General features: G+C 52.3%; 1 protein-coding gene and 1 long non-coding RNA gene across 2 annotated transcripts in view; one reads left to right on the forward strand and one right to left on the reverse strand.

Annotated features, from left to right (window-relative positions):
- Positions 1 to 21,799, reverse strand: part of PDIA5 (protein disulfide isomerase family A member 5) — an 89,265-nt gene that overhangs the window by 39,598 nt on the left and 27,868 nt on the right. Inside the window, exons 4-8 of the mRNA XM_001500185.7 lie at positions 15,863 to 15,946; positions 15,568 to 15,613; positions 11,959 to 12,051; positions 8,960 to 9,020; positions 3,977 to 4,044 (exon numbers count right to left, since the gene is read on the reverse strand). Of these exons, the coding sequence (XP_001500235.3) occupies positions 3,977 to 4,044; positions 8,960 to 9,020; positions 11,959 to 12,051; positions 15,568 to 15,613; positions 15,863 to 15,946 (352 nt within the window). The remainder of the gene's footprint in view (positions 1 to 3,976; positions 4,045 to 8,959; positions 9,021 to 11,958; positions 12,052 to 15,567; positions 15,614 to 15,862; positions 15,947 to 21,799) is intronic.
- LOC138918989 (uncharacterized) lies at positions 7,132 to 17,343 on the forward strand. The gene is made up of 2 exons (XR_011428824.1): positions 7,132 to 7,327; positions 13,434 to 17,343. It is a non-coding gene; the product is annotated as an uncharacterized lncRNA (long non-coding RNA).

A 21,799-nucleotide genomic window follows, 5' to 3' on the forward strand; every position in this document is an offset into this window, starting at 1 on the left:
CTGGGCGAGCTCACTGAGGTCACTTTGGAAAAGGCTTTAATGCCTAAGAACCAGGCCTTTACTCAGGAGGTGCTGGAGAGGTACTGAGGGTTTCCCAGCTGCATTTTTTGAAGCTGGGCTGTGAGGGGGAAGTCACAGGTCAGGGAGACAAGTCAGCAGTCGTTGGCGACCATCCTGTGCGTGCTGACCAGGGCCCGACCAGGACAGTGGGCAGAGAGAGGATGGCGGAGTGCGGGGGGAGATGTTGGATGAGGCCCAGGCAGAAGGCGCGTGGCAGAGGACTGGGTACTCGGGACGAGGCATGAAGGAAAGCTGGCATCTACTAGATGGAAAGGTACTGAATTTTATTTTAGACATCCTGCATTTGAGACACGGGGAGAAAAATCCAGACTGAGATATCAAGTGGTCTGACACGTGGTACTGGAGCTTAGGGGAAGGATTCTGGCTCCATGGAGCTACATTTTGTTGAAGCTATGGATGTGGAAAAATCACTGAGGGACAGACCACAACGAGACAAGCAGAGCACAGCGCCAGGCCGGTGCTCCAATGTGCTAATATAAAAGAAAAGAGGTGAGAAAGCAGAGCCCTGGGAGCACCCCCATTTAGTAAGTGGGGGGAACAAGAGGCACAGAGCAGTGGGGCGGGGGATTGATCATCGTATCTGTGAAGAGTCTGTAGGTTTTATTTTTTTTATTTAAGATTGGTACCTGAGCTAACATCTGTTGCCAATCTTCTTTTTTTTTCTTTCTCCCCACAGCCCCCCAGTACATAGTTGTATATTCTAGTTGTGAGTTCCTCTGGCTGTGCTATGTGGGACACTGCCTCAGCATGGCCTGATGAGCAGTGCCATGTCTGTGCCTGGGATCCAAACTGGCAAAACCCCAGGCCACCGAAGCAGAGTATGCGAACTTAACCACTTGGCCACGGGGCCGGCTCCAGGTCTGTAGGTTTTAGAGCTGTCTCCACACACCAGACCATTTCCTCTTCACAACAACCCAGTGAGGTGGGCAGGGTTGGCATTATCCCCCCATTTTACAGATGGGGAAACAGAGGCTCCAAGCTAAGAAGCTGGCCCAAGATCTCCCAGCTGGTCAGCGAGAGCCAGCACCAGAGTCTGATCTGCACAAACCTGTCACCATTACCAACCCATCTCACGGTGGGCCCTTCACGGCCAAGGTCACCAAAAGACGGGGCAAAGCTCAAAGTCTCAGTGTGGCCGTCGACACCCAGCAAGGCTGGGAAGAGGAGATGGAGGGGGATGGGCTTGTCCTGATGGCTGCGCTGAGACAGGGAGCAGCAACGGCTGCTGAGGAGGATGTCAATTAGCAGGAGGAGATGGGACAGATGCCGATGAGTCACCAAACGTCAATGACAGCAAAACAGAGGCAGATTTGAGTTTGGAAAATGGCAAAGGCTGTGCATCCCTGACCTGGCCTGGCTTCTGTCTAAATGACATCATTAGGTTGGACACCTTCCAAGAAATCTGTAGAAGAGGAAGATTTCTGACCTTTGCCACAGACATGACCAGCTGAAAAGGGCTCAAAGTTCTTTGACAGAGATGACGGGGAGACAGGAGGCACTAATCCAGCCAGATTTCAGCACACAGGAGGGGTAAGCTCTTGATTTCTGGGGACTAGCAGCCCATCTCTGCCCTGTGTGTGAGGACAGAAAGGAATCATGCCCTACTTCCGGGGAGCTGTGGCCGCACCATGAGCCTGGCCTCTGGAGGCCTCCTGCAGTGGGTGGTGTCCGTGATGGCCAGGACCCTTCCCCCTTCATGGAGCTGGGAAAGAGAATTTTTCAAAAGGTGATTTCCTAAGAAACTAAGGGGGAACAGAACAAACCAAACCCCAAGCAAGAAAATACAGAAGCAAGGAAACAGATAAGTTCACACAACACAGATGCCTCAGGCCGAGGTAACTAACACTTGCCAAAGTTGGGCTTGACCAGCCAGGCTCTCCCGGTACCTGGATAATCCTATCAACTTCTGTAACACTGTCCAGTGAACCGGGAGGGTCATGTTTTACATTTCTCAACCTGGGCCCAGGCAGGAGGAGCAGGAACTGTTTTTGTCCTTTTTTCGAATACCCTTACCCCAAGTAACTTTCAGAGCTAACCTTGTGAAAGCCTGGTGTGAGCCTAGGGCCAAGGAGGAAGGTCCCCATCCCACAAACGTCTTTCCCACTTTGTCCTTAGTAACTGATGCTCTGAATGCCTTTGAAAAAGGGAACATCACTTTTAATGTAAATATAGAGCTTAAAATAAGATAATCATATTATAATTAGTATCAACTAGTGAACAAAGTGATCTAGAACAAAAGCAAAGATGGGCAGACCCGGCCATGTGTGGCAGGAACGGGCTCTGCAGGAGTGCAGGAGGGACCTGGAGGAACGCTGAGTTTGGCAGGTGGATGCAGATTTGGCTGAGAATCTTCCAGAAGGTGCATGAGACTGGCACCAAGACCTCGTCTGCTTTGGTGGGGCTGGCCAGCGTAATTCGTGATCTGATTGGGGCTGGAGCTGTTTACCTCCCACAGCACCGCAGAGTTCGGAAGTGGAGCTGAGCAGTTTTCCAAGTGCATGCAGGTGCAGGTAGGGAGAACGCTGTGAGTAATTAAGTCTCTTCTCCAGGCGAAGTAATCTTAAAATGTAGTACCTATTGATAGGCTCCAAAATGCGAAGTGGAACTTTCCCAGAGTGATGTGTGTGTGCCCCAAGGCCAGACGTCTCCAGGCAAGTTGCTAAAAATTCATTAGTGAGAAGCAGGCAGGACCTTGTTGTTGTCCCAGAATGAGGTCAAAAGAGAAAGCACTGGTTCTCTGCAAGCCAATCTTGTAGCCACCTAGCAGGGCTGTCGCCATGCCCAGGTGCTGCCATTTCAACTTTTTAAATTGACTCTGAACTAATCACCAACTTAACTTGACCATAAAGATCATGATGCATTTTTAAGACCTCAGAACTCCCTCAATGGGACTTTGGCCAACGCCCCTGGACGGCTCCTCCCAATGACCTTTCAGGAAAGGTGTATGGATTTTTCCACGCTCCCTAGAGGACCCAGCAGTTATTTTTCTGTGGCCACCAAAAAAAAAAAAATGACCCAAAACCAAACAAACAAAAAACCCAAAACCTCCATGGCTCAAAGTACAAAAAAGGACAAACACATGGCACAGAAGAGACAAGCCTGGCAGGGTGGGAGAAACAGAGACAGCCAGGAAAGGACAGCCAGTGAAGTGGTCTCGGACGTGGTGAGGTCTGATGGCCACGCCCTCCCCTCCTCCCTTGCTGACCATCCTGCTTGCTCCTACTTCTCTGGAGGCCCATTTCCTCAGTGACTCCTCTTCCCTCTCCTGTCCCCTGAAGGGGGGTGTCCCTGAGACAACCTTGTCCCCTGTCTGCCCCCACCCTCGCACACTCTAGTTCAGAGAATGCCTGCATGCTCAGGTCCCAGCTCCCGCTCTGGGCTACCTCTTCCTGCTGTGGTTTCCACCGTTCCACAGGAACCACAGAGCCCTGGCAAGTCTGGCAGGAGACTGCCTCGTGAACACACCTGTGCTTTGGGCCCACCACTGCTGTCACCAGGCCCCTTTCTGTGCCACTGGGCTCCCTGGCATTGGGGCCTCAGCCTACTCTGGAGCACAGCCCCATTAATGCTGGACCCTGATGGTGGGATGTTGGCCCCGGCCTCCCAGCAACACCATAGGTGCTTCTTGCTGGTTTCCTGGCTATTTCATCACTGGCCTTTGACAGGCACCAAACTCGCCGGGTCCCAGCAACTCTGTGGAGTTCCCAGCACTCACTGGGGACAGATCTTTTGTCCACATGCCCCAGGGCAGCAGGGTCAGCAGCAGCAGGGTGAGTCCTCATGATTTCAAAACCTACAGTTCCCCCACCCTATGCCCCTCCTCCATCATCTTCCCAGGTGAGGGGGGAAGTCCAAGAGCCAGCGACCCACCCCTGGACCGTGGGGCCCCACTTACGGAGTGGCCACGCAGCTGGGTTGCAGCCTTCTGGAAATGCGGCATTATCCTCTTGCACATGCTGCACCCTAGTCACAGGCAGGAGAAAACCAAACTCGGTTACAGTGGCAGCTGGGCTCCTGGGCTCGGCCCTCGCTCCCCTCAGGCCGACCTCTGCCAACAAATACTTATCCAGCCTCCAGAAGCACAGGATGGCCCTAGACTCTGGGGACACAGAGGACAGGAGGCAGAGGCCCTCGCCCCACGGAGCTTACAATCTCCATGGCATGAAACAGGACACAGCCCAGCAGTCACTCAATAAATGTGGGACTGATAGAGCAAACGGGACACAGCTGGAGAAGGGCAAAGCACTGAATAATTTAGAGCCAATGACGAGTTCAACAGGAATTGAGGAGCCAGAATACGTGCCAGGAAAGCACCCCCTTCATGCTCAGCTAAAAGCCTCCCCCACTGCCTAGTCAGGGGCTGCAATGAGCCTGTATCAAATGCCGTTAGACAGAAAAAGGACAACGACAAACGCAATGACTTAGGGATTTTCGTGCCCCTTTTCCTTCATTAACAAGAATAACTGTGGGGTGACCGGAGGCAGGCCAGGCATGAAAGAGGTTGGCTCTGGCCCCATGGGAAGAGCACCAGGCCAGGATCAGAACATTCAAGTTCTCATCTTCCCTCGACTTGCTGGATGGCCCCGGACAGATCACCTCCTCTTCCTGGGCTGCTGCTCCTTCTGACAAATGAAGGGCTTTGGACCAACAACCTCTGGCCCCTTCCAGCTCTGACGTCAGAGGATTCTGTGATGTCTTTGGGCCAACCCTCTCTGGGGTTCTGTGGCCCGCCACAGTCACACTCCTCTCCTGGGGTGGAGAAGCCCCCCAAGCCTGGGGGGACTCAGAGCCAAGATAGCCAGGCCACCAACACCCACTACTACTTCAAAGTGACCCTGATTTAAACCCACCCCTCTCCTTCAACCAGAGCAGGCCACGTATCAGCAGTGACCGTGCAGGACACAAGCGCCAGCTTCCTCACACGTGAGGAATTCTGACATGCCAGGCTGCTACTCTTTCTGACAGCCGCTCTGCTGCAAAACAGGCTTTGAGACGCATCTGAAGGCTGAAGACACCAAAGCTGCCTGGAACCCTGCGTCAGGCTGGATCTCATCTCAACACGGCACAGCGGGCACGGGCCATGCGGCAGCAGGCTGACAAGCTCTGATGCATGTTTGGCTGACACCTTGGCAGGCCGTGGGCAGAGTAATTCGGATCAGAGAGGTGCTCTCACCCATGGAGCCAGACACAGACTGGAGAACTGTGGGCAGGTCAAAACTCCCCTGGGACCACCGGAACGTCCCCAGCACCAAGTCTACAAGAAGTGATGGAGGCTCTTTTGACACGCAACTCTCAAAAGGCCCATGGCCCCCTCCCCAACTTTCCTGCCTGGCAGACAGATGGGTGCACACACATCTTAAGGCACATTAAACCTGGGCTTAAGTTCATGCCATAGGTCAGGCTCAGACTCAGGGAGACTCAGCAGAACAGGAGATGTTGCAAGGTCAGCCACAGCGTGACCCCACAGCATCTGCACTCAGAAGATAAGATGCGCCTCTCCCCAGCAGCTGCCACCACAGCACGGACCCCACAAGTGTCGTGAAGGAAGGAATGTGACACTTGTCAGGCAACTCTGTTCCCACCGTGGGGATTCACAGAGAGAAGGGAAACAGGGACAACAACACGAACTGCACCGGATGCCCGTGCTCCACCAGGTGAACACCACGAGGTAGGGACAATGCGGGGCCACACGGCAGAGGAAGGAGCTCGGCTCCGGGGAGAATGAGACCCAGGTCTGCAATTCCCCATGACCATTTGCTGCCTGTGTGACCCTGGGCTACTGACATAAGTGGTCTGAGCCTCAGTTTCCCCATCTGTGAAGTGGAGACAGCACCTGCCCTACAGGCTGAGGGACGGAGCCAACACCTGGGAGGGCCGACGGGGCCAGGAACCAGCAGAGAGGCTCAGTCAACACAAGGCCTGAGAGTTTGCCTCCTGCTCCATGGTGGGCAAACACTACCGCAGGGAACGAGGATGTCATCCCACAGCCCCGGAGGGAAAATGAGGGGGCACACTTGCAGGCCTTCACCCACTCTTTACCCAGTAACGAGATGAGATGGTGGAGTCCGACACCCACTGGGCCACATTCATCAGGCAGGAGCTTAATTTATTACCTGTCCCCACCAGTATGGCCTCTATCCTCCAGCTCTGCCTGTCTGGAGCGAGATCATTCCCCACGCTCCCTAAATGAGTGGTAAGTCAGCCAGCTGTGCCCGTGGGTGGAGGCCAGCAGCACTGCTGAAGAAGTTATCGGGGCAAAGAGGTGATGGAAGAGTAATAGGAAGCCATAGGCCACGCCAGTTTCTAATTGACCTTTACCAAAAACAGAGCTGGCACTGGGACCCTATCTGAGTGTATCTTGCAACTGATTTAACGGGGAGACAGGGGAAGAGATGAGACTAATGATCTCTCTCAAACCCCCAAAGTTAGATCAGTTAGCCCTTTTATTTTCTCATTAATTCAGTCAACTGACATTTGCTGAACAAACAGGAGGTCCTGGGGACCCAGATTCCTTGTCACAACTAAAGGCTCCCACTGCCTCTGGGTTCATTCACCCCTAATGTGGTCAAAGGATCAGAGTTCTAAAAGGCTTCCCAGTTAGGGAGTTGGTGTGTTTCCCAGGAATAAGCTGAATGATGAGGCCATGAAGGCTTGATTGTGTAATAAAAGCACAAGTCTGTTTCATTAAAAACAACAACAAAAGGAGGCGGCCATCCAACCTGGCCCCTCCACCGCAGGTGTGAAGGTAACAGCTCTGAGTTTTCACCCTCCCTCCCCAGTACTAATTGCTCTGTGACACCTACATGGAACCTAACTTCTCCCACCCCAGCTTTCTGTTACATAAAGATAGCAACTATGCTCCCATCTCTGTCTACTTGAGGAGTGGGCTGGGCACGCTGCAGAAAGTCTGGGGCATGAGGGGTGGTGGCACACACATTCAGGGGCAAACTGCTGGTGAACCACTCTTGGTAAGTGATTAACCAGTGTCATCACACTGAAACCCGCACGGTTATGCCATGACCCAGCCTGTGATGTGTACTGTGCCCTGGCATACACTCTGTCTCATTTAACCAGCATGTTGAGTCCTGAACGGTGCTGAGATAAACCAAAGGAGGCCGGTCCTCAAGGGGCTGCGTAGGCGGACAATTCCTGAAATTCACAGCTGGGGAGTCAGTAAGATCCCTCCAAGGAGAAAGAAAAAGGGGAAAAGCAACCAGTGAACATTCCTAAAGAGCACGACCGAGGGGTAAGCTGCAGACCGCTCTGGGCAGAGCTGGGTCTAACCGCAAGTGGCACAGCAGGGCTTCTTCCACAGACAGGCACAGCCCTGGGGCAAGCACAGTGTCTGGGGGAGTTCAGGTGGGAGGACACCTAGCAATCAACATGGGCTGAGGAGAGACTGTTGTCACAGTGAACAAGCCACAGGCCGGGGTCAGACAGACCCACCAGGGCCTCACAGAAGGCATCCGGCTGGGGAGGTGCGGTCACCAGGGTGGAGATGGGAGGGGCCTTTTCTCAAAGAGCTTCTCAGGGAGGGGGAATGGAAGCTGGCTTTCCACAGTAAACAGAGCCTGGTGCCACACGATGCCGCCCACCACAGCCACAGTCACGCCTGGACATACCCACCTCCCACCACACCCAGCCCCTCTCCAGCCTGTAGGCTCTGGCTGCCTGAGGGGCATCTCTGTTCCTTAAGTCATGGCTCGAAGGGCCTTCCACAGGCTCTAATCCAGGGCTTCTCAATCTGTGGGAAGGGCCATTCACACGCAGGTGTAGCCCACACAGGGAAAAGCTGAGGCTCTGCCGGGCACACGGTCAACCACTCAGCCCTGCTGCTGTAGCCTGCAAGCAGCCAGACAACATAGAAACGAACGGATGTGGCTGTGTCCCAACAAAAGTTAAGTTACAAAAAAAGCTGGCCAGCCCATGGGCCATAGTTTGCTGACCCTTTATTAGAGGGTTATGAAGGAGGAGGAAAAACCAGTAACTTTTAAATAAAACAGAAGAGAAAGGAAAAGATCAGCGTGCACCAGATCTGGTAAAGTGGGTGGCATGTAGTAAGGGTAAGTATAGTTTTGTGAAACTCCCGTTTCAGCTTATTTACATATAATTTACATATAGTACTGGGTTACAAGGTAAAATATTTTTAATACTGTGAAATGCAGTCAAAAAGTTTGAAAGCCACTGCCCTGATCCAACCCCCTTCTCTTAAAGAAATGGAAACTGAGGCACAGAGATGAAGGACTTGACAAGGTCACCCAGCTCAGTGGTGGCACAGCTGGAATCAGAACCCAGGTCTCTGCTTGTCATCTCAATGATCTTGTATTCCCATGGCCTCTTGCCTCATACAGAGACTGAACCCAAGTCCGGGGCCCTTTTCTCCCTGGTCCTTCCAAGTGGCACCAGCAAGGTGAGCAGGAGCCAGAGCTGGACCAGTGGCTGCCCCAGAGGCCAGCCAGGCTCTGGACGGTGAGCAGCAGGTACACCTCAGAGCATGTGCCGAGGCTGAGGTGTGGCTCCAGCAAGCACACAGCTGGCAGGAAAGGGGCTCCAGGCCCACGGGAGGCAGAGGGGCAGGGGAAGGCGGAGGCACCTGGAGAGGGACCCATATATTTGCTGGGTGCAGCTCGGGGTGAAGCAGCAGAAGGATGCCGATTCTAGTGAGAGAAAAACTGACGTGGACAGCAGGAGGGGAGGAGCCAGATGAAAAGGCAAACATGAAGGAAGAGAGGCACAGACGGAGAGCTAGAGTGAGCAACGGGGAGCGGCATCCTAGGTGAGAGACCGGGGGCTAGTTCCCAGCACCCCCTTGCAACTCCCAGCTGCCCCCCAAGAGTCTGAACAACCAACTCTAGCCCAAAGGAGAAAGGTCACTCACAGGGTGCATAGAACATCATCAGGAGCGGCTTCTCTTCCTTCTTCAGGAGCCGTCTGAAGTCCTGAGGCACAAACAGAGAACACGCAGGTCACAGACAAGAGAGTACCGAAGGCACCATCCCTGCAGGGACCTACAGTGGTGGCGGGGGGGGCGAGCACTTCAGAAACCCCACAGTCTGACCTGGGGAGCAGGGGATCCAGTACAGAGTCGTGGCATGTGAGGAGCTGAAAGAACCTCAGAGACGATCCATTCTAGACTACCCTCTCATATTACAGATGGGGAAACTGAGGCCCTGGGGGACAAATGGCTTTCCCAAGGCCACTTGGTGGGATGAAGTAGTCAGGACCAGGCTACTAGCCTTACTTGAAGCTTCACCTGAACAATGAAAATTGCAAGGAGCTATCTGTATCTCATGAGGCTGTAGACCCGGCAGCCCCTTCTTCATGTGATCTATGGAGCCGTCTTGCTGTGGTGGGGTTGATGTTTTCAGATGGGATCTGCTTGCCACTGTGACACGGGGTTAAACACACACCCGCTAATTTTTCCCCCAGCCCCAGCCTGACCACCACTGCCCACGTCCCCACGAGTCCACTGTGCACACAAGAGCACAAGGATGAGGTGTGAGCCCCCACCCCCCAGAAGGTTACAAGCTAAAAGGATCACTTGTATTCGTAAAACCCTCAGAACAGTGCCTGGCACATCACTACGCAATGTATAATTATTTGTTAAATAAATACAATAAATGTACAAAGACAAATGGTCACAACAGTGCTGATGGAGACTTCCTCCAGCGAGTCAATGATGTTCGGGAAAGAGCACATCTATCAAGGACTGTGGAGAAGCACGATGACGGAGCATATTTTGATTAAATAAGCTCCTCTAACCAGTTTCCAGAGAAGAAAATTAGAGGTTTTTCTCTTTTGAATAATAAGAAAAATAAGAGGAAATTTCAAAATGCAGCTTTCTGGCAGCAACAAGACATTAGGTAAATAGATGATGGTCCATCCCACACAATGGAACACTACTGCGTCGTTACAGACGATGACGAGGAATATTTAATGTTACAATAAGATGTGCATGTTACATTAAGTGGGGGGAAAAGCAAGTTACAAAAGAGCACATAAAATGTAATGACACTTTTCTGAGTAAAAACATTTATGTATGCATTATGTTGAAAGTCTGTGAGGCTGCAGAAAATACCAGCACTGAGCATCTCTCAGTGGGAAAGGATGGAGTGGGTTTTTTTTTCTTTTATGCTTAAGCTTTTTATGCTTAAACTGTACTTTCTAAATTTTCAACAATGAATATGTATTATTTATCATTTTCAGTTGGATAAAAAAGATTACAAATATTTTTGGGGAATTTAAAACATTTTATAATAAATTCTGAAGATGTTGACTCTTGTTTACATAACTAGAGGGTTAAGGCAGAATTAGTAACCAAGATCTTTGACCTTGACTGGGGTGAAGGATGCAAACACTTTGAACATGATCTTCTGGAATCTCTCAAGATAAAACCTGGCAAAAGATCCGAGAAGAAAAGGTTTTTCTGAGCCTGCAGCAATTTGGTTTCATACCCTGAGTAGTAACAAATATTATATTACACTCGAGGATGCTTAATTACCTTCAATAAGTGTGGAAACCTAAGCTAATATGAATCAGCAATTCAAACGTGAATTTGGAACTTTTGGTAATTTTATGTGGGGATTCTATTAGCAGAAAGCAGCTGTACCTTATACTCCTACAGGAGAGAAGACAACACAAAGTGTAACAAGAGGATTGCCTACAGGTGTGGAAAAAATATTTCTGCTGAATACTTCTGGTTAGAGAAGAGTAATCTTAGGAGTTTCAGGCCATGAAGATTTGGGGGAGGGAGGCAGCAGACAATGACCTTCCAGAGAGGCTATAAACACGCCCTATCATGAAATCTACCAGGAGCAACAATCAGTTACGCTGTTTTTTCATAGCTAAAGGCACAGAGGCCACCACCTCCTGACACTTGTCCCTCTTCCCTTGCCCCCAACGAGCTTTTTGAAAAGGCTTTGTCTTCTGTCCAAGAATACCGGCACTTTCTATCTCAGAGAAATGTTGACGCCAGCCCCTCCAGTCGAATCACCACAGACCCTCTTGGTTAGACCACGATGATCACACAGGATTCCCCCAGGAAGTACAAACGGCATCATTTTCTTTTGGGCTAACAAGCATCAAGAGTCAATAATTTTAAATGAAAAGGGAGAGGAGGCAGAGGAACATAAAAGGTACATTTTATGTTATCAAGATAAGAACATTCTCCCTCCATCTACAAAAAGCACGGCTTGCCTCACAGATCACTTGAAATGTAACAGAGAAGATCTTGCCCATCCTTTTGTGAAGGCAGAGCCAAATAAGCAAAGCACACACGTGTGCATGACGCACACACAGGTACACATGGATAAAGCACACTCAGGTTCGACAGGACAGGCTTCGAAAGAAGAAGGGTCAAGGCCGTACAGAGACTATGAATCAGAACCACCCTTCCACCCCACCCCAGCCAAATCCAGAAAGCGAAGCTGAAGAGGGTAAATAATTTGTTCAAAGTTACACAACGACTCAGAATTGTAGGGTCCTGACCCCAGTCTCTGGGAATCCAACCCAAACCTCTCAGATGATTCTCTAAAAAAGCCAAAAACCAAAACCCACTTAAAAAAAAAAACACAAAGCCAATCCCAGCAACAATCAGATTACATACTAAGGAGAGGACATTTAAATCGATATTCCTTTCAGAAAAATCTGAATACATTAAAATACATTAAATAAGGCAGCGAAAAACAAATGAAGCTCTCAGGCAGCTAGCCTGTGATGATCTGGTTGTTCCCTCACGAGCTGTAAGACGACGCAGATATCAGGGCCTTGGCCCAGCTCCGGACACTCCCACGTCTCAGTCCCTGGGCCTCTCTCCTCAGGAGACCCTGGTTTGGGGAAGCTTCCCGTGTCCATCAGAAGTGATGGGGAATAAATTACCTTTTCACTGTCAATGTGAACCACATCTTTGGCTCCAGGATCTTCCTCCCACAGCGGGGGCCCTTTTGGATCCTTCAGAAAGGCCACTAAGGACTGAGGAAAAGAAGAGAGAAGGAAAGACTCATTTTAGCCAGGAAAGAGGGAGTTGGGGGAATTGGGAAGCTGCCCTGTTATCCTGCCTGGAGACCCCGCTGCCTGGAACGGGACCGCACGTGGCACATGGGCAAACTCTTGGGGTGTGCCACTCCACCACCCACTGACAGCACTGCTAAGAGCACTAAAAATGTACCCACCACCCCCACCAGGACTTTTCAGCCACACAACACCTCACTCTGGTCAACTGATCCATACCTACCATGCTTCTTCAGGACAAAAAAGAGGAAATGTGAGACAATTAGTTGGCTCATTCAAACCAGAGACACTCATGCTTCTACTAAATCTCAGCTCCTCCAGAAAGTATCTCTGATCAGTTTGAATAAAGGTCTCCAGTCCTGTCCAAAGCATTGACTTCCATATTCATGCAGCCACTAAAACTGTCAATTGCATAAGCAGGTAACCATACCTACTTGTGACCTGTTTGGTATTTCGTGACCTACAATGACTTGGAAGTGAGCTGAATCCTGATCACCCTCTGTGGGGCTCAGACCAGGAAGCCCCAGGGCAAGGTGCTCATCTCTGTGGCCACCTGGTTGCTGTATTCTCTCCTTGAAGAGCTCCCTTCTAGACGGCCCAGGATGAAGATCTGACAAAGACCTTCGATAAAGCACTTAACTAGCCTTTGTCAGGTGGACAATTAACTCAAACTTCTGCTCCCCTCGGGGAAGACACATGGGGGGGGTATGTCCCTCTCCGTTCCCCTCCCCACCTGCCGTGTCACTGGCCCAGGACAGAGGAGGCATTCACTCTGGGACGTGGAGCTCTAAGTCTGCGAGAGCCAGGAATGGGGACCAGAAACCAGCCAAGCCTCCACCCCTCCAAGTGGCCTGCAGGGGAGAAGCTGGCCTCAGTGTCCCCCGTCTGATGCACATTCTGTTACTTCTGTCCACTTTGATGGAGCTCCAGTGAGCAGATGATGATCTGGGTGTGTCTGCTGGGGGTAGGGGAGTCTGAGGCGAGAAAGGTTAACACCCCCTTAGTGAGGCTGTGCATTCAGCCCATCCACTGGTCACACGCAGAGGACCTCACTGAGGCTTATTTCTGGCAACTCCTATTTAGAAAGAGCCACTATAGAAGTAGGGGAGACAGGCAAGACTTCATAGGATTTCATTCAGGTAATGCTCCCTGTCCATCCAAATGGAGCTGAGAAATGCCCCCTGGCGAGAGAAGAAGGGCCATTTGTACCAGCCTCCCCAGCCCCCTATGCGCAGCCCCCTCAGCATCAACGAGAAAAGATGATGTGGATGGAAAAAGGAAAGAGATAGCCTCTCCTAAGGTAACAAATGAAATTTTCATACTAGCAATCGTTGGCTTTTCAGGTGGAGATTCTTCTTCTACGGATGGATGGATGAATAATCCCATCCACAGGTTCTCTCCGAATCGGTCTAACTGACAAGACCTCCGGTGGGAAAGTCTGCAGAGAGAAGCACCTGGGACAACTCCCACCCAGCCGTCTATTCGGGGTGCTCTGAACCTGAGGGAAATGGCCCACACCCACCCCTGGGTCTTCAGGATGTCTTCATGGCTGGGAAACCATACTCGCAGCTCCAGGGCCTCAGGAGAAGGTCATCAGAGAGCCATCTGAGTTTCAGCTTCCCAGCACCTCTGGTCCTCACCACTTCACACACCAAGAATTTTTCTGGACAGACTGCCGACAAGCAAAAGGCCGCCTACACAGGAAGTTCCCCTCTTTGAGTTTCCTGCTCTTCACCCTCACTTATCTGGCTGCTGGCCTCTCCAGGGGCTGTGGCACAGTCCCTGTGACCAGGCCCTGCTGAACCATACAGGATGATGGCAACAGTAGCCAGAGCATGAGCCTGAGACTGTATGCCCGCCCTGCCAGAGGCTCCACTGTCTCTCTTGGAGAGAGAGGGGCCCAGGAGAAACCCTGAAAGGAAAACTAGTCCGTGACCAAGGAGGGCTTTGGTCTTGGCTGCTTCTGCTGAAAAGCAGAAGCCATCAGGGAGTCACGGGATCACTAGGCCACATCCCCCTGCCCTGGAGAACTCCTGGACTCTAGCCCAGTCCGTGATGGTCCTAGTAGGCTTTGGGGACCCTGGGACCAAGGATGTTCTCTCTCCGCTAAAGACTCTGACTCCGTACGATGCTCAGCCCACTCCCCCTGCTTGCTGAAGCAGAAATCACAGGAAGGAGGAGAGCGAGCAGCTCCTACACACCTGGTCTTTGTAAGGAGGCAGACAAAGGGCAGAACTCGGCTTCCCCGACCCAGGCAAGCTCAGAGCACCAGGGCTCCTTGCTCCTCTCCTGCTACTACAGTTGTAAGCAGCTGCTAGGCCCTGCTCTATGATCTCAGGACAGACTTCTCAGAGGGCCGGCTAAATAAAAACTGAACACAACCTCCCAAACCAAAAAGCCCCTGTCTCTTCTTTCCATCACTGCATAAGCACCTCCCCATCCCACCAAGCTAAACCATGTTCCTGGGGAGTACGTGTTCTCTCCAAGGACTTCAGTTGATGTCTTAACACAGAATAGGAGGGGTTAAGCAACTCTAATTGGTAGAATTTTCTCTAAGTGTCTAAGTGGGTGTTAAGATGATGAGTAATCAGCTGAGTCTGCATAAGGTAAAAGCTGCAGCAACTTAAAAAAGAACAAGTGTTGGTGGATAAACAAGAAATGACCAGGGAGATGGGGGGAGAGAGGCAGTGGGACAGGGGCAGAGACAGCTGCACAGATAGAGAGAGGAGCCCAGGGTCCACCCCAGTGTGAGAAGCATGAGAGTCTGAGTGAGTCTAACATCTCACGGAACAGAAGAAACAGATGGCCCCCGCCAGGCAGGGGCACACTGCCTGGGCCAGAGGTAGAAGATGTGTGATGAAGGAAATGCATGTGCTGAACGAGGAGAAGCCGAAGGCAGCAAAAGGACTCAGGGCGGGGCAGCTGCTTTGTGTAACAGGACAGCACCTGCAGGTCACAGATCTCCACCCAGGCTTCCAGTGACACTCGTTCTTCTTCTAAATTACATTTGTAGCAGCGAACGCCCCAGTGACATGGGCATCTCATCTGGAACAAGCTGCATCAGCCCAAAGGTGCCAAGCTGCCATGTCCTGCACATTGCGGCAACCTGGGCACAGCAAGTCCCCTCTGGCCTGTGGGCCACCACTGGGGACATGACCACAGAGATCAAGGAGGGCTTAAAGCCACAGCAAAGGGGGACCCAGGCCTTTGAGGGGGAGAGGTGGGATGTCACACATCTCAGTAGACAACTGCGGAGAGATTCACAAGCCATGTACAAGGCCAGTCATTCCCACCGTGGTAACAGTTACAACCTTCTCTAGATATTCTGCTGACAGGTGCTCTAGAGATAAGAATCCCTCAGGTCATTCAGAAGAGCTATCTGTGCAACCTGCCCTTTGTTCTCTCAGAGAGAACCTGCCAGACTTCTGGGGTCCATTCAGACTCCACCTCTGCTGAGAATGAGGGAGGTAAATTTACCTTAAATGTCACAGCTCGGTTATATTCAGTATGAAATGCACCATCCCTGTCAAATGAGGAGAAAGAGGTGTTAACTTTAGGAATGGTTGTGAAGATGCATACCTCTGGTTTCCTGAAGCATCTTAAGATTCAGCTATTGGACACAGCTCAGGATTTTTAAAAGAAATAATTGTAAACACAGGAAAAAAATCATTCTGAAATAAAATTAATCTAACTAAAAATCCCTGTTCACTGACAATACCAATGAAAGCTTTCAGCACTTACTTAGAAATTGGAAATACCCACGTGTACTTACTGGTAATGGAATAATTCAACCTTTTTGTCCTTCGGGCTCAGGTCAACCTTCATCTTCTTGCACAATTTTCTACTCTCTGCATCACTGAAAGACAAAAATGTCGGGAACCATTTGTTACCTGAAGTCCTCACACAGGTGTTGACAGAGCACAATTTGTTGGTGGCCTAAGAATAAGCCAGGTAACTTGGAATTCTCAGCAGCAAGTGAGGACCTCATCACAGACGCGTTCTCAGAGAACTGGAGGAAGGAGAGGAATGAACAGGAAACGGGCTGATCGAGAGAGACAAGGACAGGCAGGCGGGAAGGACAGATCACTACTTGTAAGAGGCAACATGGAGAGGTCCGGACAAAGGACGCGTCCCAGAAGTGTAGGCGGTGGACAGCCCATTTTAAGAAGAAAAATAAACTCACAGTATGGATCAGTGGCCCCGAGCCTGGCTGCTCGTTAGAATCACCTGGGGACGTTTAAAGCAATACTGACTTCCTGGCCCTCCCCAGATCATCACTTCAGCATCTCTGCCTCGGGCTCAAGCAAGGTTTTGTTTTTAGAGCTCTACAGTGTGCCATATGGCACCTGCTGTAGACCATCTGACCAGGCTGAGAGGAAAATGAGCTACGATGTTGAGGAAGGTATGAAATCTGACCGGGTATCGACGAAAGGAGAAGGGAGACGGGGAAAGCTTCCGTGAAGTGCTGACGTCTGCAATATCACACTCTCGCACTTAGAAATTCTTCTAATAAGAACTGTCTGTCAGCTGCCATTCACCATTTACAAAGTGCTCACGCATGAACTCATCTAATCTTGGTTTCCTTCCTGTTAGACCAATGGTTCTCAAGGTGTCGTCCCTGGACCAGAGCATCAGCATCACCCAGGAAGCTGTGACAAATGCAGATTCCCAGTCCCCTCCCAGCCTGACTGAATCAAAGCTCTGCGGGTACTGGAACATCTGTGTTTTAAGGAGGCTTACAGGTGATTCTGATGCATGCCCTCATCCTTCGCTGGCTCTTCCTCCTGGCCACCTCCAGCATGCCCTCCACCAGCCCCTCAGAGACCTTACCTGCTTTCACAGCTCCCCATGACCTCGCCATACTCAGCCAAGTCTGCTCAACAACCAGCCAAAGGCGGTCAGCAATCCCACCCATGTGGGGCCTACGCCTTACTTCAGGGCCTCTCCCCAGATCTGAATGGACTCAGTGAGGGCTTCTCAGCCACCCAACCCCCACTGGTCCCTGCTGACTACACTGCATGAGAAACTTTGTTCTGCCAGGTAAGACAGCCACCTGAGGGAAGTCCCTCATCTCCCACCTGTTCACATACCTCACCACCTTCTCCGGTCATCAGCTTCACACAGCTGTGCACCAGCCCCAGAACAGATGGACTAATTAAACCATTCAGCTCAATTCTGAAGGCAACACTCATCAATGGACAACCAAAATTGTGAGACCTCATTCTAAGCGTAAACATACAATTTGCAATTCAAGAAGCATGTCATCCAGGAGACGTGTGTGTGTTGGGGGGGGGGGGCGGTGTGTGTCGTAGCGGATAGTATCAGTTACTCCCAGGGCCACCCACCCGCCCCCACCCTAGGGCTTTCCCTCTCTATTTAGTCTTGCCTGTTGTTAGCCATCACTGTGGCTTCCAGGCCAGGCCGGCCAACAGCAGGGACTCAGGAAATGCATGACAAATTCAGAAAGGACAGGCTAATGACATTGCAATGGCTGCTTCCCTAAGCAACCAGTATCCTTAAGACAGGGAGAGTCCGGAGGGCAGGACCAAGCCTGGAGGGGAGGAGACCCAGAAGGGCCAAGTCTACCTCAGAAGGCCCCTAGAAAGGCAGCGCACGGCCGCCAGCAGCTGGAAACTCTGACCCTGAAGGCCCGCGGCGATGCCATACATGACTCCACTGACAATGCCTATTAGCCCTGTCCTGCAGGGGCTCGTGGTGAGACCACACTGACAGGCCGCAGGTCTGTTTGAGAACAACTTTGGGGTGCCCTCTCCTGCCTGAGTTAACGCCCCAGGAGAGAGGGCTCAACTTGGGATGTTCAACCACTCACTTGGCACTCTCCTTGTCCGGCTTTGTTCTGCTGGGCACAGCCGTTTCTGCAACCACCTACCGTCCACCTGACTGCAACAATGAACAGTGGCTGGGGCATGAGCTAAGTCTCAGAGGCCATGGCCCCCCTCAGCCCCATCCTGACATCCAGCAGGGGCACCTGAAGGGCCTGCTCACACTGCTGCGGCTGCACGACTGCTCAGACTCTGCAAGGCAGCCAACTGAGGGGAGAAGGGCGCCCCATGCCAGCTCTCTCTTGCACTCAGCCTGGCTGGAGCCTCTTCCTGTGACTTTCCCAAAGCAGAGAGAAGAGTGGCAGGGCTCAGAGTCATTCCAACCCAACCCCTGCCTGCTCTGCAGAACCCACTCCATGAAAAAGCCTGACTGCTGCAGCCTTAGGTGCCCGGTGAGCCCAGGCCAGGCTTAGGAGTAACGCTCTGAACCAACCAGCTTGGCTGCGTGGGGCTGGAGGGCACCGAGGGCCTCCCACCTGTTCCTCAGTGTGCACCCCCCGCCCACGGGTCCCGCCCAGCCTGCAGCCTGTGGCCCCGACTCCAGTCAGGGAATCACAGCACTGTCTCTGCCACAGGATTCCTTGTTGCAACCTCTTCCCTCCAGAGGGTATACGACACTCCCCAAGGGTCCCTCCTCTGCTCCCCGCCCCCTATAGACAGACAGACACACACACACACACACACAAATACGAATGCACACATTCTCAGAGGGGTACATGGGGCTACGGTGTCCTGTCCTCTCTGAGCACCTCTGGCACAGACCCCAGAGCCTGAGCCACCCACCTCCAGCCCCCACCGTCTGGCTTCCCTGCCGTCTTTCTCTCCACAGCACATCCCCACATCTGACCGTCAGCCCCTCAGGAACGTGCGCTCCGTGAAGGGGAGAGCTTTGTTTTGCTCACAGCTATCTCCCCAAGTACAGCAGCAGCTGGCACACAGCAGGCCCTCTATAAATAACCTGAGTGAATGAGTGAATGAGTGAAGGAATGATGCTGTCTTGTGGCTGGGAGGAGGCTCTGGGCTCTATCTATCGTGCTCCAGGAATCTTACCAGGTGACAGCTCCTGACAGTGTTCTCCCAGATCCACTCCCTCCTCCCTGTCTCTCAGAATGCATGAGTGTGTGCGTGTGCGTGTGTGTGCGCACATGCACTAATTGTGCAGTACAGACAATAAAAGTCATGAGAGTTCAAGAAGGGAAGAGAAATTACCCAAGCTCAGGGACTTAAAAGGATCTGGGCTGATAGATTAAGGACAATTAATTGATCTACTGGCTGCCTCCCTCTCCACCTCCCTCCCCCAGCGGGTGACTGAGGCCCTAGGGGAAAAGGAGACAAAGGCAGGGAGCAGGGAAAGAGCCGCTTTGCGGAATGGAGAGGGAGGGCGAAAACCAGGGGTCATGAAGAGCCGACTGGCCGGGCAAAGGCCCTCACCTGCCCTTCCTTGACCGTCTGGCAGGAACCAGCCGTTTGTCTGCTGGGGAGGCTGGAGCCCGCCTCCCCCTGCCCGTTTACTCACCCACGACCTGCTACATCCTATCCCACCCTGTGTCCCTTGGCTCTCCTCTACAGAGAATGTGGAGGAAAAGAGGCCTGTACACGCTTTCCTCCCCACCCACGGCCAGAGAGACACACCCACACTCGTGTTCGTTTGAATTTGTTGTGTGCGGTGGCTGCTGCTGGTGCACGGTGTTGTGCTTACTAGATCTTCACGTACAGTAATGATCACCCCAGAGACTGCAATAGGCTCCTGGCAGGCAGACCAGGGACGAAAGGTGGGGTGAGAGCAGGAGGAAAGGGAAAAAACAAGGACCTGGGGACTCAGGAAGGGCAGGTATGCAACTTGAAAGTTGCAATCTATGGACCAAACTCTCCCTGGAGGAAAGCCCAGCTGCCAGCTGGAATGACCAGCAGCTTCTAGAGCTGACTCCGCCATTAGCCAGCCTGTGACCTCTGAGGACCTTCGGCTTCCCGAGCTCAAAAATGCGAGTCGTCCACGTGAGCTGAACGGAGCTTGCAATTCCTCTACAGGGTCAAGAATTACTACAGCACCAAGGCAGGCCACCTGTATCCTGACAGAAGAACCAGGAGCCAGAACCCAGGATAGTAGGTGGAGACTCAAAAAGATCTGAACCTCCGTCATCTCTCTCCAAGCGCCCCAACCGGCTCCCCACTCGGCCAGTCAGCTTCCTTATGTCCTCACACACCGTGGGCAGCCCCCTGCGGCAGGGCAGAAAGGAGACCGCACTCAGGACCAGAGGAAGGCCCCTGCCTATCTTAGCCACTGTGTGCCCTTGGCTAGCCCCGCCTTCCTGGGTTCCATTTCCCCATCAAAGAAGGGGTGAGTCTCTTTCTCCCAGCTGCCGGGTCTAACATGGCAGGCTTCTGAGCAGAGGGACCTGTGACCCCTGGGGGCGGGGGCGGGGGGAGGGAAAGGTAGGAAGTACCCTCCCTTCAGAGACATGAAGAAAATGGGAGACAGGGAAGTGAGCAAGAAATACTGTCAGAGTGACTGCCAGGTGCCACATCCCAAGGACAACATGGAAGGCTGTCGCTGCAGGACACAAGGCAGGACACAGAGCAGCCCTGGAAGAGCTGGACCTGAACTGTGGACAGACCCTGGTGGTCACACAGCACTCTCTGATGCAGGGACTCGCTGCGACAGGGATCCTCCCAGGTCTGGCTGTTCTCCTTGGCACCTGCCTCAAGAAGGCACACAATCAAGTATGAATTATGCAGCACAGTTAATAAAAGTGATGGAACAAGAGAGAGAGGAGCGGGCCTTCTCCTCCTCCATCTGCCTCCCAGCCAGCAATTCGGAGGCTCTGCTCCCCAGCTGGGGACACATCACCCCACTGAGTGCACGGCAACGTGCCAGCAGGTCTCTGAAGTCACAAGAGAAACACGGCACTTCTAGGAGTCCACTTTATCCCATGGTAAGTAAGGTGAAACATGCTTACATATAAAGGAGCAAATGCTAAGTTCAAATACTTTTTAGAAGAAAACACAGGACTTCAAAATAAGCTGTGCTTGCCCTGGCAGGCCCCAAATCTTGGATCTGGGGAAGCCAACGCTGCTCCAAGGGAAATAAAGCAGATGGGAGAAAGAGAGCAGGGAAGAAGGCACATGCGGTTAGGTAATGACCTTAAACCCTCAGGAAGGGAAAGCAGTGAGCGTCCGATTGGGCAGTCTGGGCCCAGTGAGAATCAGCCCCAGGAATTAGCATACCAGGCACAGCGCCTGCCTGCTGGCTCCAGCTCAGTGACCTAGACAGCAGCAGGCCAAGGCCGAGCCCAACGCCAGGCTGCAGGGCACGAGGGGAATACCAACTCCCTCCCACACAACCCACTGAACACCGGACAACCACCTCTCGCCAACCCAGCGTGGCTGCAGAGGGCTGAGCCAGGAGGTAGAGTGAGGGGAGGGAGAGATGACAAACCCTGGACAGAAGCCAGACACCCTGCAGACACCTCACAGCAACAAGCGACAGGGCCTGGGACCTGGGAGATGACCAAGGTGGAGGGGTGTGTGAGCCTGCAGGCGCGCAAGCAGGGGTAGGGAGAAGAGTGGGGAAAGCGAGAAAAAGAGGAAAAGAGACATCCACATAGAGAAGGGAGGAGGAAAAAGACCAAAAGAATGGGAGAGGCAGGACCCAGAGAAGGGAAGGGGCCTCAGAAACCAGTGAGGGAGGGGGAACAAAGGGGGACAGAGGAGGGACGCTCAGAGGGAAGGACAGGAGAGGCAAAGAAGCAGACACCCAGGATGGGGGGGCAGAGAGAGAGACCCCCAAAACTGATAGCCACACCCCTACCACCTACTTCCACACATACACACCACACATCAAGCCTGGCAGCTTCCAGGATTTTCTG

The sequence above is a fragment of the Equus caballus genome, chromosome 19 (assembly GCF_041296265.1).
Source record: "Equus caballus isolate H_3958 breed thoroughbred chromosome 19, TB-T2T, whole genome shotgun sequence".
Lineage (NCBI taxonomy): Eukaryota > Metazoa > Chordata > Mammalia > Perissodactyla > Equidae > Equus > Equus caballus.